We start from the raw sequence: 15,379 nt of genomic DNA on the forward strand, positions 1-15,379 counted from the left end.
GCTTATCAAACTTTGGTGTGTGCTTCTGATCGACCTCCCGGGACTTTGGAGCTGTGTCAATGTCCATTGTATTGTTAACCAAGGGAGTGAGTTTCAAAGTGCAAGCATCAATAAATAGTGCTGACTCACGTGCATCATCTGAAAAGTCTTTGATTTCACTCCCAGGGACCAAGTCAAGATCTTCAGAAGCCTTCCGTTTGAGAATGCTGCTAGGTGCAGCAGTGCTGGATGGACCCTTTGGTGACATCTGGGTAAATGGGGCACATAACTCTGCCGGAAGCTCAAACTCTTCATCAGAGCTGTCAACTGTGAGAGTAACTGCCACCTTTGATCTATATCAGCAGACATTTCTGGTGAGCGATAAGATATTACTGCTGAAGCTGATCTCCCTTCCTTGGCAGTTATTCCATGTGCAGCCAGGCGCTCCAATTCATCACCCTCATCCTCACTGTCAGTAAAACCTTCAACAAGTGCATCGTCAGGTACACAAGCTTCAAGAGGACCCTTAGGAATGTCAGCCGGAATCACACTATGAGTGGTCCTAGAAGAGCTTGTAAGGCGAGAGAAAATCGTCGAAGGTGGAGGTGATGCTGAAGTGTGAGTCACATGACTTGTGTCCAAGTTTTGAGACCCGATTTGGGTTTTGATGCCAGAAGCCCAGTTCTGCACCCTTGTTGCTGAGTGCAAACTCAGGCTGTTTCCTGCGGTTCAGAGTTATGTTGAGGAAGAACATGGTTGACTCCGTGAGCAGGAGCATGATATGACACAGTGTGAGACTTACACGCTGGTACCAAGTGAGTTGCCTTTCTTATCAGCACATGCACCTGCCTTATCTCCATCAACAGCCACCTGCCACTTGATTTGATCACACACTCGATTGACAACATCTTTCATCGACATTTTGGTAACCTTCTTCTTTACCTCACTACATGGATCCTGGTCATTTTCACCACAATCGATATCCATCGGCACCTCATCCTTCTAAACAGTGAGTATTCCTTGATAATGAGTTCTGAGTCCCACCTCATCAGCTAGATTGCCACTGCCACCAGCTGAGGCTGCAATATCATTTACAGCCTTCTTGCCTTTGTAAGGAGTTGGACGGGGACAGACTCCCTTTGCCTTCCTCATCAACGTCTCAATCTGCTTGGCTTCCATCTCCAACTCTATACCAGCCACACACTTGGCGCCTGCCTCAACAGCCGCTGCCTGTGCTGCCGCTTGTGTTGCCTTTTCATCTCAAGCTGCAGCAACTTGTTCAGACGTGCATCGGGGTTTCCTTGCCTGTAAGAGGATTGCACCAGGATGCGCAGTTGCATTAGTTGGGCGAGTATGACGAGTTGGTGGAGTCGTGGCGGATTGAGAAGGCATGTTGATATGGAAGCTGTGTATAAGGAGCTGCAAGCAAGACAGGGAGGAATGTGCGAGTAGTAGGGAGTGGTGAGAAGGGTTTAAGTTCAGTGAAAACTTTTAAGTGCATTGCCCTGACCCCAAACATGGACAATGCTTATTTATTACCACTGTGACACTTAGGCTGGTTTGCTTTTGAACACTCACTTTTTGTAAACTGAGTATAAGCTATGTATGTACTCCATTTTTTCATACTTCTGATACTGGCTGATATCGTCCAAAGGAGCCAGAACTCTCAATGGGACCATAATGCACACCAACTCCCTTGTGGACGTCCAAACTGCCGGCACTACTTTAAGACTCGAGCAGGACGAACGAAACATTGGAATGCAGCATATCCCACCATTGTGAGTCTGGCACCTGAGCAGGATGTCATGTGGTTCGACTTCCAAGATGCTGGATATGACGACTTCAATATGACGGAAAATGATGCAACACGGTGTGACAATCATATTGGCGCTAGGCATGTATACCTGCATAAGCCTTCAATAGGTGGACCAAAGTTATCCCTCATATTATTCACTACTCCCCTATCAGCAGTCTTCACTTGCCTCAGCCATAACCCTTGTCTGATGCTATTCCGCACATTCCCGCAGCGCAATTCACACTCCTGCGACTTATCCGACGCTATTCCCACGCTTATAGCACTATCAGAACTATCAGCAATGTGTCTATAGGAGCATTAGTGCATGTCCGCTCTATCTAGCGCTTGTTCCCACGCTTAGCGCTTATCTAGCGCGCTGTTCTCGCGCTCTAGGATCCACCTGAAATGTCGGAATCCATCCATGGTCCATCCTACCTCATTGGTATGTAATTTGCCTTGCCTCGAGTTTGTAAAAGTGCTACAGTCTTATTACATGTATATCCTATCCCTTCCGAGTCCGAGATGGTATAGTTTACTAGTATAAGAAGCCTATGGTGACTACTTCGACATTACTTCCCTTCGGCTGTATTTCCTTCCCTTAGGTTTTACTTAGAGGTAGTCACTCTTTAGTTGCACTCTATGGCCCCTATTTGACTTTCCCTTACCCTTGCAATCAATACCTTTGATCTCACTTGCTATTCATTACCCTCTTTTGACTCAGTGTCCGCTTTCTTGACTTCCGCTCTTTCCCGCGCATTAGCGCTCTATCTTGCAATGCGCTATTCCCGCGCTTTAGCGCTCTTTCGGGTCTTTTGATCTTAAGTTGTTCTTAGTAGCTATTCCCTCGGGTCAAAACATTCTTGCATCTTTGTTGCAAGTATAGCAGCATAGGCAGAGCATTAGACATATACTGGCTGAGTACCTTAACAAGTGCCTAGTCAGGTTGTGTTTTCACAATGGGATTCACCATCACCAGCTCCTGCAATTGACACTGAGTTCTGGGGGCCAGGAGACCGCTTGTATAGGAATTTTCACAAGAGCCTTGATGGTAAGACTTCAATTTGTCATTGAGACACTATTCTAACCATGTTTTGATGTATATCTTTTAGCTTGTCCTTGCAATGAGAACGGCATGTTGCTGCCCCCTGGAACCCCACCAAAGCCACTCTCCGATAAATCTCCCAATGATTGGACGATAAGCTACTTGATCTCTGGGCTTCGACACTCATGGAACACAATGACAAACCTCCATTTGCTGATGTTTGCAACCTTTACAAGACCATTGACAAAACACCACTCAGTGATGTCAGATGGCAGTCATTCTCAGTTCGATACAACAGCAAAAGACCAGAGACCGATGTTCCGCCATGGATGGATCAAGACTTTGATGTCTGGTACTGTGACCCATGAGACGTGATTCGTAACATGCTTGCAAATCCGGACTATGCTGAGGAGTTTGATTACCGACCCTACCGTGAGTTCTCAACTAATGGTGATGAACGTCAGTGGAGGGACTTCATGTCCAGTGATTGAGCATGGGATCAGGCAGTAGGTCTTTCATTCTCTTGATATCTACTCTGATTCTAACAACTGTCGCCAGGACATAATCTCAGAAGATCCAGAATCACATGGATCCACATTCGTACCTGTTGTGAAGACCGTACTCAAGTAGTATCGGATCCAAAGGGCTTCGGCCTCAGCTCGTGCACTGTGCCCCTTTCCCGAGTCTTGCCCCTTATTTCAGAGTACTAGAGTATCGCGTATATTGAGACGGATAAGTCTCATAACGGATCTGTTATGGCTTCCAGATATCGAACGTATATAGCAACGGCTAATCCGGATCAGATCTGAACTAGAAACTAACAGGCAAGGACTGTCCGAAGACAGAGACGGATATATAGACTATAGGAATCAATCCTAAGTCTCGGAGTAGACAAGAGTATCGTACTCAAGTCCGGACGGATAATGGAGGGACTTAGAGTCCAGACAGAATGAGTGCAATCTAAGATGATATTTGAACTGATCTACTACAGCACATGTACAAGGGTTTATATACTATGGATAACTAACGGAATGATCAATAAGCAAAGGTGTGAGGCTATGTATGAAGTATAAGCAAAGTATGTGTACAGCATATTGGTAAGTCGGACGGATAACGTATCATAATCGGGAATGAAGTCTAAGCTAAAGCGGATCAGTAAGTGTAGCGGATCAGTAAGCATAACGGAAGTAAAGGATAACCGGTATACCGGTGTACAGGAATGCTGAAAGGAGATGAACGCTAGTTAGAGTTATACGAACAGGACATGAAACAAGGATTAGATCGGATCTGTGGACCAGACGATGGATATGTCCATCGGATCTGGATCGGATCTGAGATCCGGATCTTCGGATCTGTACCCGGGAATATGGTATATGACACCTGTTGTCTTAGGCAGCGACAAGACTACAGTATCAGTTGCAACTGGAAACAACAAGTATTATCCACTCTATGTGTCAATTGGGAATGTTTGCAACAACGTTAGACGTGCTCATCGCGATGCAGCCAGTATCATTGGGTTCCTTGCTATTCCTAAAAGTAAGTCTGATGTTTTTAATATATAATGATGTATTGCTTATTCAAGACAGCAACAAAGGAACACACAACTGGCAATGTGAAGTTCCGAAAGTTCCACCAGCAGTTATTTCATTGCTCGCTCTCTAAGATTCTCAAGACACTTCGTCCTGGTATCACAAAGTATGAAGTTGCATGGTTCGGTGATGGTCACTTCCGTCGTGTGATCTATGGTCTGGGACCGTACATTGCAGACTATGAGGAACAAGTCTTATTGACATGCATTGTGCGTGGTTGGTGCCCAAGGTATGTACTCCAAATTTTTAATTTATTACTCAGACTCATTATTGGACAGATGTTTGTTGTCACACATCAATCTAGATGAATCGGCTGGTTGGCATTGTCGCCATCATACAGATGCACTTGTTGAGGAGGGGACCCTAGATGTATTATGGGATGAGTATGGTATTGTTGGTGATCTTGTCGTAAGTCTTACATTTTGCATTACATTTTTGCAATGCCTTAACACTTTTTATCAGCCAGTCACAAATGATTTTGCTCAGGCCAACATCCACCAACTTATTACCTCTAATATCCTTCACCAGCTTATCAAAGGCATGTTTAAAGACCATCTTGTGGACTGGGTTGAAAAGTACCTATATCAGACACATTCGAAGAAAGAAGCTGAGCGTATCATGGATGATATTGACTGAAAGTAAAGTTTTATTTTCTTGATAATCTACAGGACAATCTGACTAGTTTTTGTCTAGAATTGCTGCTGTTCCAGCCTTCACTGGTCTTCGGCGCTTCCCACAAGGACGAGGCTTTAAGCAATGGATGGGTGACGACTCAAAGGCACTCATGAAGGTACATTTTTTGTGGATTGGTCTACTAACATCTTACTGACATATGGTACTAGGTATACTTATCCGCTATCGAAGGATACATCCCTCTAGAAATGGTTCGAACATTTCGAGCCTTCCTGGAGTTTTGTTATCTTGTCCGATGCAGCACCATTACAGAGAAGACTCTCGAGCAAATACAAGAGGCCCTTGACCGCTTCCATTGATACTGAGAGATTTTTGAAACAACTGGTGTTGTTTCTACATTTTCACTCCCTCGCCAACACTCACTTCAACACTATATACTACTGATTCGTCTGTTTGGGGCCCCAAATGGCCTGTGCTCTTCAATCACTGAAGCTAAGCACATAAAGGCCGTCAAAGAGCCGTGGAGGCGCTCCAGCCGGTACAAGGCGCTTGGCCAAATATTGATTACAAATTAATGTCTTGATAAACTTGCAGCATTGCGTGTTGATTTCACCCAGCGCAAGATGCTTGATGGCACGTGTCTTTCTGCAGCTGCACTTGCAGTAGGTATGTAGTAACATGTTTTGTCATTGGTGTGCTCTTACTGATGTCTAAGTAGAACAAATGCGTGCTATGAACCTTGAGCCAGATGAAACGGCATCAGGAAAAGTCGGGCTGCAGGATAGATCTACACAGACTATGTTGCTTGTGTTGTTGGGTAGCTACCCCCCCCACTCTCAGACACCTGGTAGCATAGTGTTGTCACAATATAGTGTGAGATAGTGCTTAGTTGCGGCTGGGCTGAGTATCTGCATTGCTGAAGTTGCTCGACATAGCACTCTATAGGATCAGCCATGTGTCCGGTTATCGGCAGTACCAAATTATAGTTGACAGTAGTATCTCCATTAATCACTCAGTGGTTCAAACCATTCGAAAAAATGGGAAAATGGGATCCATTGGCAATATGATAATAACTCATACTAATCATCCTCAGTATCACTCATCACACCCCCACGTTCATTGTACTCCTCGATTGCTGCATCAAATGCGCTACGTGCCATGGTGCGACCAATCTCGTGACCAAGGGGGTCTGCCTTTGAATGCGTCCTGATACACCAACCGCCATATGAGATCAAACCAACACAAAAATACACATGAGACATACCGGCCATTGTCATGAAGATGAGATAACAGTTTGGGAAGAAGGCCTTGAGCCTTTGTGTGCTCATCAAAGTCTACAAGGTTGTTAAGATGCTCGCCAAGCACATCTTGATACTCATCTATAGTGAACATCTTGTTAGCTTGACCACCACTGCTCCACTCGTCGATGCAGCTCTCAATCTGACAGCAAATGAATCAGCACTTGCCAACCTCCCTAGCTGCGCAAAAGAACATACCGCTGTCAAGAGAAATGCAAGCGCAACCTCAGGAAAAGGTTTGTAGAACTCTGGATACACAACCCCTTCATCCTTCTTATCACGAAACCAGATAGCGTTCACACCCTTCTGAATAATTTTCGCTCCATACAACCCTTTGTGGCCGTCAGCCGAGCGAGTCTGTGTGCATGATTAACGTTTTAATACCGCAATGTAATCATCATGTACCTTATAAACAAATCCGAAATCCTTTTTGAGGTTGCGCGCAAGCATGATGTTGTGATTGATGACAGATTGCTTTGTACTGGTCTCGAACCCATACTCGTCTGCCACATAGGGCCGAACTTTAGTTTTGACCTCACCGCACAGGTGGGAACCTCGAGAAGTGATCTAGGCTGCATATCAGAGATCGAACATATCCAATAAAATCACAGACCATTTTCAAAATCTCAGCATCATAAGCAACCTCTGTATGTAACCTCTTGCATGCTTCATTGCATGCTAACTTGGCCCAGGTGACCTCCTGCATACAATCAGGCATTGTGCCCTCGGTGCAGAGACGACCACGATAGAGTGCCCATGCTACTCCAAATATAGTCCGAACAGCAGGTTCATAATCAGCAGCCTTGGGACGCCCTTTGCTCTCCTGGATCTTCACTGCCTTCCGCACTTGCCCATTGTCGTCTCCGTCACTTTCAGATGCTCCACGCCGCCGTTTGCCAATGCGTTCCATGCCTGGGGATGCTGACCTACTAATTACATCACCATTGGGGTCATCGTCGTCCTCGTCCAAGAGGGATTTATCAGCCTGGTCCCCATCCATGTCAAAGTCAGCGAGGCCTGCAATGGCTTCATCAAACAGGGCCTCGTCAGTAGGGCTGGGCGAGTGAGCAGTCATATTTCTAAGACTTGAACTAGGATGGGGACCACCTGGGAGTGAGGAAGCATAGCAGATTACAGTTAAATTCCATAGCGCTGAATAATACGAATGGGACACTCGCCTCGAGACACTGCAGACACTGGACTCATTGCTTGATTGGCCAACACGGCCTCCTGCAGGCGCAACAACTCTGCAGCCTTTTCTGGTGTCAAATGGTTGAGATGTGGAGTATTATTCTAGTATGATTAGCTGATAAAAAAGTAACATAGCCATAGACATACCAATGTGGTCCTGTGTGGCGCAGGCAGCACCATACTTTGACGAGCGACTAGCTTGGGGTCCCTGTTGGGCGTAGAGACAGTTTGGCTGGCAAACCAATCGCACAATGTAAGACACACTAGCCTATCCAAATAAATTGAGAAATGTACCCCAGGATCGGTATCCACTGAGACTGCAGACTTGGTGGCTTGAACTGTGCCAGTGGTATTGGTACAATTCTGGTAAGCCTCACGTTCAGCAGCCTTCCTTGCCTTCTGATGAGCCTTCTCTTGACATTCTTGAGCTTTATTGACTTGCTGGTGGTGGCGATTTTCTTTGTCTTGGTGAGTTTCAGCTTAAAATTGGGTTTCAATCAATGCGATGACGAGAAAAACCAGACAGAGACAACTTACATATATACTGAGCCCTTTCAGTAAGTCTGTGATCACGGCGGACCGCTCCATGTTCCGCTGCAGACATTGATATCAGAATGATTGCGAGGGAGGGAGGGAAACACAAAACAGAGAGAACGCGATGTAGAGACTCACATTTCTGTGGGCTCATATGGGCTCATTTTACAAATTCTGACAACTGGCCATCATGGAACAACTCGCACCATCATCCATATGACTTCCACCAAGTCTTCAGTCGACTCTGCATATCACATGCAGCTTTCCCGCGAAACGCGCCATACGCGCATTACTTTCCCACACAATGCGCAGTATTCCCGCATGCGCGCCTTGCGCGCTTTCTCGCGCTTAAGCGCACTACGTCACGCATCATCCAGGAGCATCCATCCATCGTCCAACCAGTCCCTCGGTATGTCCCTTTTCGTTATCTGACTATATGTGGCATATTACACTTCCCATTTCGTCATGGACCCTTACTTTACATCACTTTACATCACTTACATACTTAGAGCGCTCCCTATTCGGCTCCAAGCCCTGGGAGAGTGCTTAGGTAGAACTTACATACACTTATGTTCGTTTTACACCGAACTTTTCCACCTTAGCTTCCTACCACTCAGTATCTTCTTACCACCATGTTACTTGGTATTTAGTTCCATGCAATGCATGTATTCGTCGTCATAGGCCCTAGCAGCAGTCTCTAGCTAGTGGCGACATCAGTATCAGTCATCAGTCGCCTTTCTCGTCCTATCATCATCATCAGTCGTCTCTCAGCAGTCTTAGTTCACATTGTTTCACTTGTGCACCGCTTGCACTACCTTCCCATGCTTCACGCACTTTCGCACTTTGCTTTCCCGCGCACGCCTTCAGTGCATTTCTCACGCTTTCACCGCCATTCACCAGGGTTGATCAGCATCTTTCCGTGGATCCTTGCTTTCCTTGCTTCCCCTTTAGGGTCGAACACTCTTGCATTCTGCAAGTGTAGCAGCTAGGCAGAGCCAAGACTCACTTATACTGGTAGAACACTTTTCTTATATGCGCCTGCCAGGTTGTGATAGCCACAGCGATATCAGAATGATTGTGAGGGAGGGGGGGAAACAGAAAACAGAGAGAACGTGAACGCACCAATTGAAGTGCCGCACCGAAATTGCCCAACAGTAGTAACGGAGTGTGTCAGGATGTCAGTCTGAGACACAGGCACTCAAAAGCACTGTAAATAAGAAAATGTAAGCAAGATATCAGGCAGTAATCAACATACCTTTGTGCGTTCACGCAGTCCAATCCCCAGAACCATGCCATCCGGCACCAAGCAGAAACCACGCTGTAATTTCTGTCTCAAAGAGCTGAGCCGACACAAAGACGTAACCTTACACATTCAGAACACACCAGAATGTCGCCAACAATGGGACATTGCAGTCAAGGCCATGTCTTCTGATCAATCTCCCAGCCAAGCAAGCACCTTAGACTCATCAACACCACCACCACCAGACTATGACTATAACATACCTGAAGATGTCGTCTATGACTTTCCCAGCAGAACCAGATATGTGCCAGAGGATGCAGAGTCAGAGTCAGGTCCCCAATCCAAATGCACAAGGGTGGAAGAGGTCGCAGATGAGGAGCCCACACGTTTTGCAAAAGTCTTCCCGCACCCTGCAGCAGACGTTTTGGGGGTTGGAAAGACAGTGTTTGAACAAATTCGGGAGGATCAGATTGCCATGAGACTTGAGGATAATCCTTGGACACCGTTTGCTGATGAAGATGAGTGGGGCCTTGGAGAGTGGCTTGCAAAGCGAGTCAATAAGGCCGCAACCGACGAATTCCTCAAGCTTGGCATCGTAAGCCTATGATGTGCCATGACGAGGATGTGCTGACGCACATCATACCACCTAGACAAAAAGTGAACTCAGGAGCCCCTTCAGTGACAAATCCCGTATTATACGGGTCACCCGACCTACATAATATCCCGTGTAATACGGGCCAGCAGATTATGGGCCGATGTTATGTATATTCCCGATGTTGACGGGTGGGCCGGGAGGCATATTATTTCCGATGGAGACGGGTGGGCCCATCTATGCTAATGTTATATATATCATCGATGATAGCGGATGGGCCGGGAGAAATATTATTATGGAGATGGGTGGGCCCATGTGGGTAATATGTAGAGTAGGATTGACATATATTATAGACCTGAGGAGAGATGTATAGCAAATAGTATTATATAGACGTGTGGGCCGACGTATTAGTATTATTTTGTAGACGGATGGGCCGAGGGAGCAGTGAAATATTTATTAGATAGACGGGTGGGCCGACGTGGCGTAATATCAGATAGACGGGTGGGCCGAGGGTGAGGGGAATTATTTATTACATAGACGGGTTGGCTGATGTGGGGTAATATTAGATAGACGGGTGGGCCGACGTGGGGTAATATCAGATAGACGGGTGGGCCGAGGGTGAGCGGAATTATTTATTACATAGACGGGTGGGCCGACGTGGGGTCATATTAGATAGACGGGTGGGCCGACGTGGGGAATTCTACATAGATGGGTGGGCCGACGTTGGGTAATATTAGATAGACGGGTGGGCCGAGGGTGAGCGGAATTATTTATTACATAGACGGGTGGGCCGACGTGGGGTCATATTAGATAGAAGGGTGGGCCGACGTGGGGAATTCTACATAGATGGGTGGGCCGACGTCGGGTAATATTAGATAGACAGGTGGGCCAAGGGTGAGGTGAATTATGTATTAGATAGACAGGTGGGCCCAGATACATATCATATAGACAGATAGGCCTAGGTATTGTACATTTTTACGAGTTTCGAGGCTCGAGTTAAGAAAATTCAAATTTAAGATGATATACATTTTTGTTGTCTTGAAATACCGAGACCCAAGACCCGAGATTCGGCACTCGGTAGTCGGTGAAATGAGTACAGAAATACATAAGATAATACACATTGTTCTCAGAAATCACAAGTTTCAAATGTCGATTTGTAAATCACGAGTCACAAGTCTCGAGACTCGAATCACCGAGTACCGAGTACTGAGAACCGAGTATTGACACCCGACACCCGGAATTCGGCACTCGGCATGCGAGACAAAAGATTGGAAACAAAACTCAAAATTCGAAACTCAAAGTACTGACTACCGAATACCAAGTACCGAGTACCGAATCTCGGGTCTCGGTACTCGGTATTCGGTACTCGACACGATGCTCAAAACTCGTAAAACTGTTTCAAATCACCGAGTACTGACCACCAAGTACCGAGTACCGAATCTCGGGTCTCGGTACTCGACACAATGCTCAAAACTCGTACAACTGTTTCGAATCACCGAGTACTGACTACCGAGTGCCGAGACCCGAGATTCGGTACTCAGTACTCGGTAGTCAGTACTCGGTGATTCGAAACAGTTTTATGAGTTTTGAGCATCGTGTCGAGTACCGAATACCGAGTACCGAGACCCGAGATTCGGTACTCGGTACTCGGTACTCAGTAGTCAGTACTCGGTGATTCGAAACAGTTTTATGAGTTTCAAGCATCGTGTCGAGTACCGAGTCCCGAGTACCGAATCTCGGGTCTCGGCACTCGGTAGTCAGTACTTGGTGATTCGAAACAGTTTTACGAGTTTTGAGCATCGTGTCGAGTACCAAATACCGAGTACCGAGACCCGAGATTCGGTACTCGGTACTCGGTACTCGGTACTCGGTACTCGGTAGTCAGTACTTGGTGATTCGAAACAGTTTTATGAGTTTCGAGCATCGTGTCGAGTACCGAATACCGAGTACCGAGACCCGAGATTCAGTACTCGGTACTTGGTATTCGGTAGTCAGTACTTTCGAGTTTCGAATTTTGAGTTTTGTTTCCAATCTTTTGTCTCGCATTGAGATATGAGCAAAATACTATATACCGGGTGAATTTCAGTATTGGAAGTTTGATGCTTTCGATGTTTTTGATGTCGGGTTTTATGCTTTCGGGCATTAACATGTAGATAGCCCTCGATCTCAGGGGTGTGGCAAAATTTAGATTGTCTGAAACAGATATAATTTGAGTGAGATATATGCAAAATACCACACACTGACTACCGAGGGCTGAGTACCAAGTGCCGAGTGCTGAGTGCCGAGTTCCGAGTTCCGAGTTCCGAGTTCCGAGTTCCGAGTGCCAAGTACCCCGATGCTCTCGGGTATTAACACCCAGATAGCCCACGCTCTCAGGTGCCTGTCAGAATTTAGATCATCTCAAACGGATGTGATTTGAGTGAGATATGAGCAAAATACTATATACCAGTTGAATTTTGGCATCAGAAGTTCGATGCTTTCGATGTTTTTGATGTCGGGTCTCAATGCTTTTGGGTATTGACATGTAGATAGCCCTCGATCTCAGGGGTGTGGTAAAATTCAGATTGTCTGAAACAGATATAATTTGAGTGAGATATATGCAAAATCCCATATACAGGGTGAATGAGTCCCAAGTGTTGAGCGCCAAGTGCTCAGTTCTGAGTTCCGAGTGCCGAGTGCTGAGTGCCGAGTGCTGAGTGCCCCGATGCGTTCAGGCATTCAATCACTGTCAGGAGGTGTTCCCTCATCCACCTCAGTGCCATCAGTGTTGCAATCAAGCTTTCTGCCGTGTGCTGAGTGCCGAGTTCCGAGTTCCGAGTGCCCCGATGCTTTCGGGTATTGACACCCAGATAGCCGTCACTCTCAAGGGCCCGTCAGAATTTAGATCATCTCAAACGGATGTGATTTGAGTGAGATATGAACAGAATACTATATACCGGGTGAATGTTGGCATCAGAAGTTCGATGCTTTCGATGTTATTGATGTCGGGTCTCGATGCTTTCGGGCATTGACATGTAGATAGCCCTCGATCTCAGGGGTGTGGTAAAATTCAGATTGTCTGAAACAGATATAATTTGAGTGAGATATATGCAAAATACCACACACTGACTACCGAGTGCTGAGTACCAAGTGCCAAGTGCCGAGTTCCGAGTTCCGAGTTCCGAGTGCCCCGATGCTTTCGGGTATTAACACCCAGATAGCTCTCGTCCTCAGGGGCCTGTCAGAATTTAGATCATCTGAAACAGATGTGATTTGAGTGAGATATGAATAAAATACTATATACCAGGTGAATTTCAGCATTGGAAGTTTGATGCTTTCGATGTTTTTGATGTCGGGTCTTGATGCTTTCGGGCATTAACATGTAGATAGCCCTTGATCTCAGGGGTGTGGCAGAATTCACATTGTCTCAAACAGATATAATTTGAGTGAGATATATGCAAAATACCACACACTGACTACCGAGTGCTGAGTGCCAAGTGCCAAGTGCCGAGAACTGAGTTCTGAGTGCCGAGTGCCGAGTGCCGAGTGCCCCGATGCTTTCGGGTATTAACACCCAGATAGCCTTCACACTCAGGGGCCCATCAGAATTTAGATCATCTCAAACAGATGTGATTTGAGTGAGATATGAACAAAATTCTATATACCGGGTGAATTTCAAGTGAGATATATGCAAATACTATATATTGACTACTGAGTGCTGAGTACCAAGTGCTGAGTGCCAAGTGCAGAGTGCCCTGATGCTTTCGGGCATTAACACCCAGATAGCCCATGCTCTCAGGGGCCCATCAGAATTTAGATCATCTCAAACAGATGTGATTTACTGAGTCCCAAGTGCTGAGTGCCGAGTCCCAAGTGCCGAGTGCCGAGTTCCGAGTTCCGAGTGCCCCGATGCTTTCGGGTATTAACACCCAGATCACCCTCACTCTCAAGGGCCTGTCAGAATTTAGATCATCTCAAATGGATGTGATTTGAGTGAGATATGAACAAAATACTATATACCGGGTGAATTTTGGCATCAGAAGTTCAATGCTTTCGATGTTTTTGATGTCGGGTCTCAATGCTTTTGGGTATTGACATGTAGATAGCCCTCGATCTCAGGGGTGTGGTAAAATTCAGATTGTCTGAAACAGATATAATTTGAGTGAGATATATGCAAAATCCCATATACTGACTACCAAGTGCTGAGTACCAAGTGCCGTGTGCCGAGTGCCAAGTGCTTTCCGAGTGCTGAGTGTCCTGATGCTTTCGGGCATTACCACCCAGATAGCCCTTGCTCTCAGGGGTCCATCAGAATTTTGATTATCTCAAACAGATGTGATTTGAGTGAGATAGGAGCAAAATACTATATATCAGGTGAATTTCAGCATTGGAAGTTCAATGCTTTCAATGATTTTGATGTCGGGCCTCAATGCTTTCAGGCATTGATATGCAGATAGCCTTCACTCTCAGGGGTCCTTCAGAATTTGGATCATATTTTCGCATCAGGAGTTTGATGCTTTCAATGATTTCAATGTGAGGCCTAGATGACTGTGTTCATTGACATGTGGATAGCCCTTAATGTCAGGAGTTCACAGAATTCATATGGCCTCACATGGACATATGAGGTAATGTAGGACATTCTCAACACATCAGGAGACACATAAAAACACATCATAAGGCACTACATCATGTCTTCAATAGTCATACCTATGTGTAGTATGATAGTGTGATCTTTAATATACTGTTCAGGCTGACACTCATCAAGTATCACAGGTCTATTGTACAGACTTAGAATAAAATACAGTAGTCTTAACTTGATAGTCATTACACGATAGTCTTCACTTGATAGTCTAATATGATTGTTGATTACTACATAATACATAAGCTGTGAGGGTTAGGATTATTATGGAAGATATGACAGTCATGGTTATTAAGAAAGCTTATATTATGCCTAGCAAGTTAAGACTATTGAGTTAAGACAATCATATCCTTAGTCTAGTAAGCACTGTCAAAGCTTGTGACCTTCTGGTAACCGTGTGGCAAAATCATATTTTGCTGATGTATATATCTTGTGATTGTAACTTTCTTGCACCAGTGCACAGTGATTGCCTTGAATTTCGAGTTTTTTTGTATTTAGAGATACATACCACTGACAGATACTGTTTCAGGGACTGGAACAGTACACTGGAAGCCAATCTATCATATTATACATAGGTGTGATCATAGCAAACCTGATGCAGTCCCTGATGATGTGTTTTTATGTTTCTCCTGATGTTTTAGAATTTTTCCCACACAAGGCTGACAACAAAAACATTGAACCTGCGAAGCTCAGACACACCCAATAAATTGTATTTTGCTCATATCTCCCTCAAATCATGTCTGTTTGAGGCAAAATATGATCCCCAACATCCCTTTGATAGTATATGCAATATATAAGGATACTAGGACAACAGGATTTATTCCTGTTGTGCTATGTGCTTACCCTTGGTGCAAGGCCTGACATCAAA

General features: G+C 45.4%; 4 protein-coding genes across 4 annotated transcripts; 2 read left to right on the forward strand and 2 right to left on the reverse strand.

Moving 5' to 3' along the window:
• Window positions 1–11: 11 nt before the first annotated feature.
• Window positions 12–1,371, reverse strand: DFJ58DRAFT_736699 (uncharacterized protein; the record flags this gene model as incomplete). The annotated part of the gene is made up of 6 exons (XM_041386826.1): window positions 12–51; window positions 130–325; window positions 373–670; window positions 782–978; window positions 1,024–1,238; window positions 1,302–1,371. Coding segments are annotated over 6 exons (1,016 nt in total), but the record flags the coding sequence as incomplete, so codon positions are not given.
• Window positions 1,372–4,117: 2,746 nt separating this feature from the next.
• Window positions 4,118–5,397, forward strand: DFJ58DRAFT_736700 (uncharacterized protein; the record flags this gene model as incomplete). The annotated part of the gene is made up of 6 exons (XM_041386827.1): window positions 4,118–4,352; window positions 4,403–4,634; window positions 4,684–4,813; window positions 4,868–4,980; window positions 5,099–5,195; window positions 5,248–5,397. The coding sequence occupies 6 exons, from the start codon at window positions 4,118–4,120 to the stop codon at window positions 5,395–5,397; spliced, it is 957 nt and encodes a 318-aa protein (XP_041235527.1).
• A 753-nt stretch (window positions 5,398–6,150) lies between these two features.
• Window positions 6,151–7,156, reverse strand: DFJ58DRAFT_608522 (uncharacterized protein; the record flags this gene model as incomplete). The annotated part of the gene is made up of 5 exons (XM_041380848.1): window positions 6,151–6,244; window positions 6,303–6,478; window positions 6,535–6,693; window positions 6,742–6,903; window positions 6,950–7,156. Coding segments are annotated over 5 exons (798 nt in total), but the record flags the coding sequence as incomplete, so codon positions are not given.
• A 2,194-nt stretch (window positions 7,157–9,350) lies between these two features.
• On the forward strand, window positions 9,351–10,020 carry DFJ58DRAFT_736702 (uncharacterized protein; the record flags this gene model as incomplete). Its single annotated transcript, XM_041386828.1, has 2 exons — window positions 9,351–9,896; window positions 9,952–10,020. 2 exons carry the CDS (start codon window positions 9,351–9,353, stop codon window positions 10,018–10,020), a joined length of 615 nt encoding a protein of 204 aa, XP_041235529.1.
• Between the last annotated feature and the right edge of the window lie 5,359 nt (window positions 10,021–15,379).

This window comes from Suillus subalutaceus (assembly GCF_016647625.1).
Source record: "Suillus subalutaceus strain FC151 chromosome Unknown DFJ58scaffold_288, whole genome shotgun sequence".
Lineage (NCBI taxonomy): Eukaryota > Fungi > Basidiomycota > Agaricomycetes > Boletales > Suillaceae > Suillus > Suillus subalutaceus.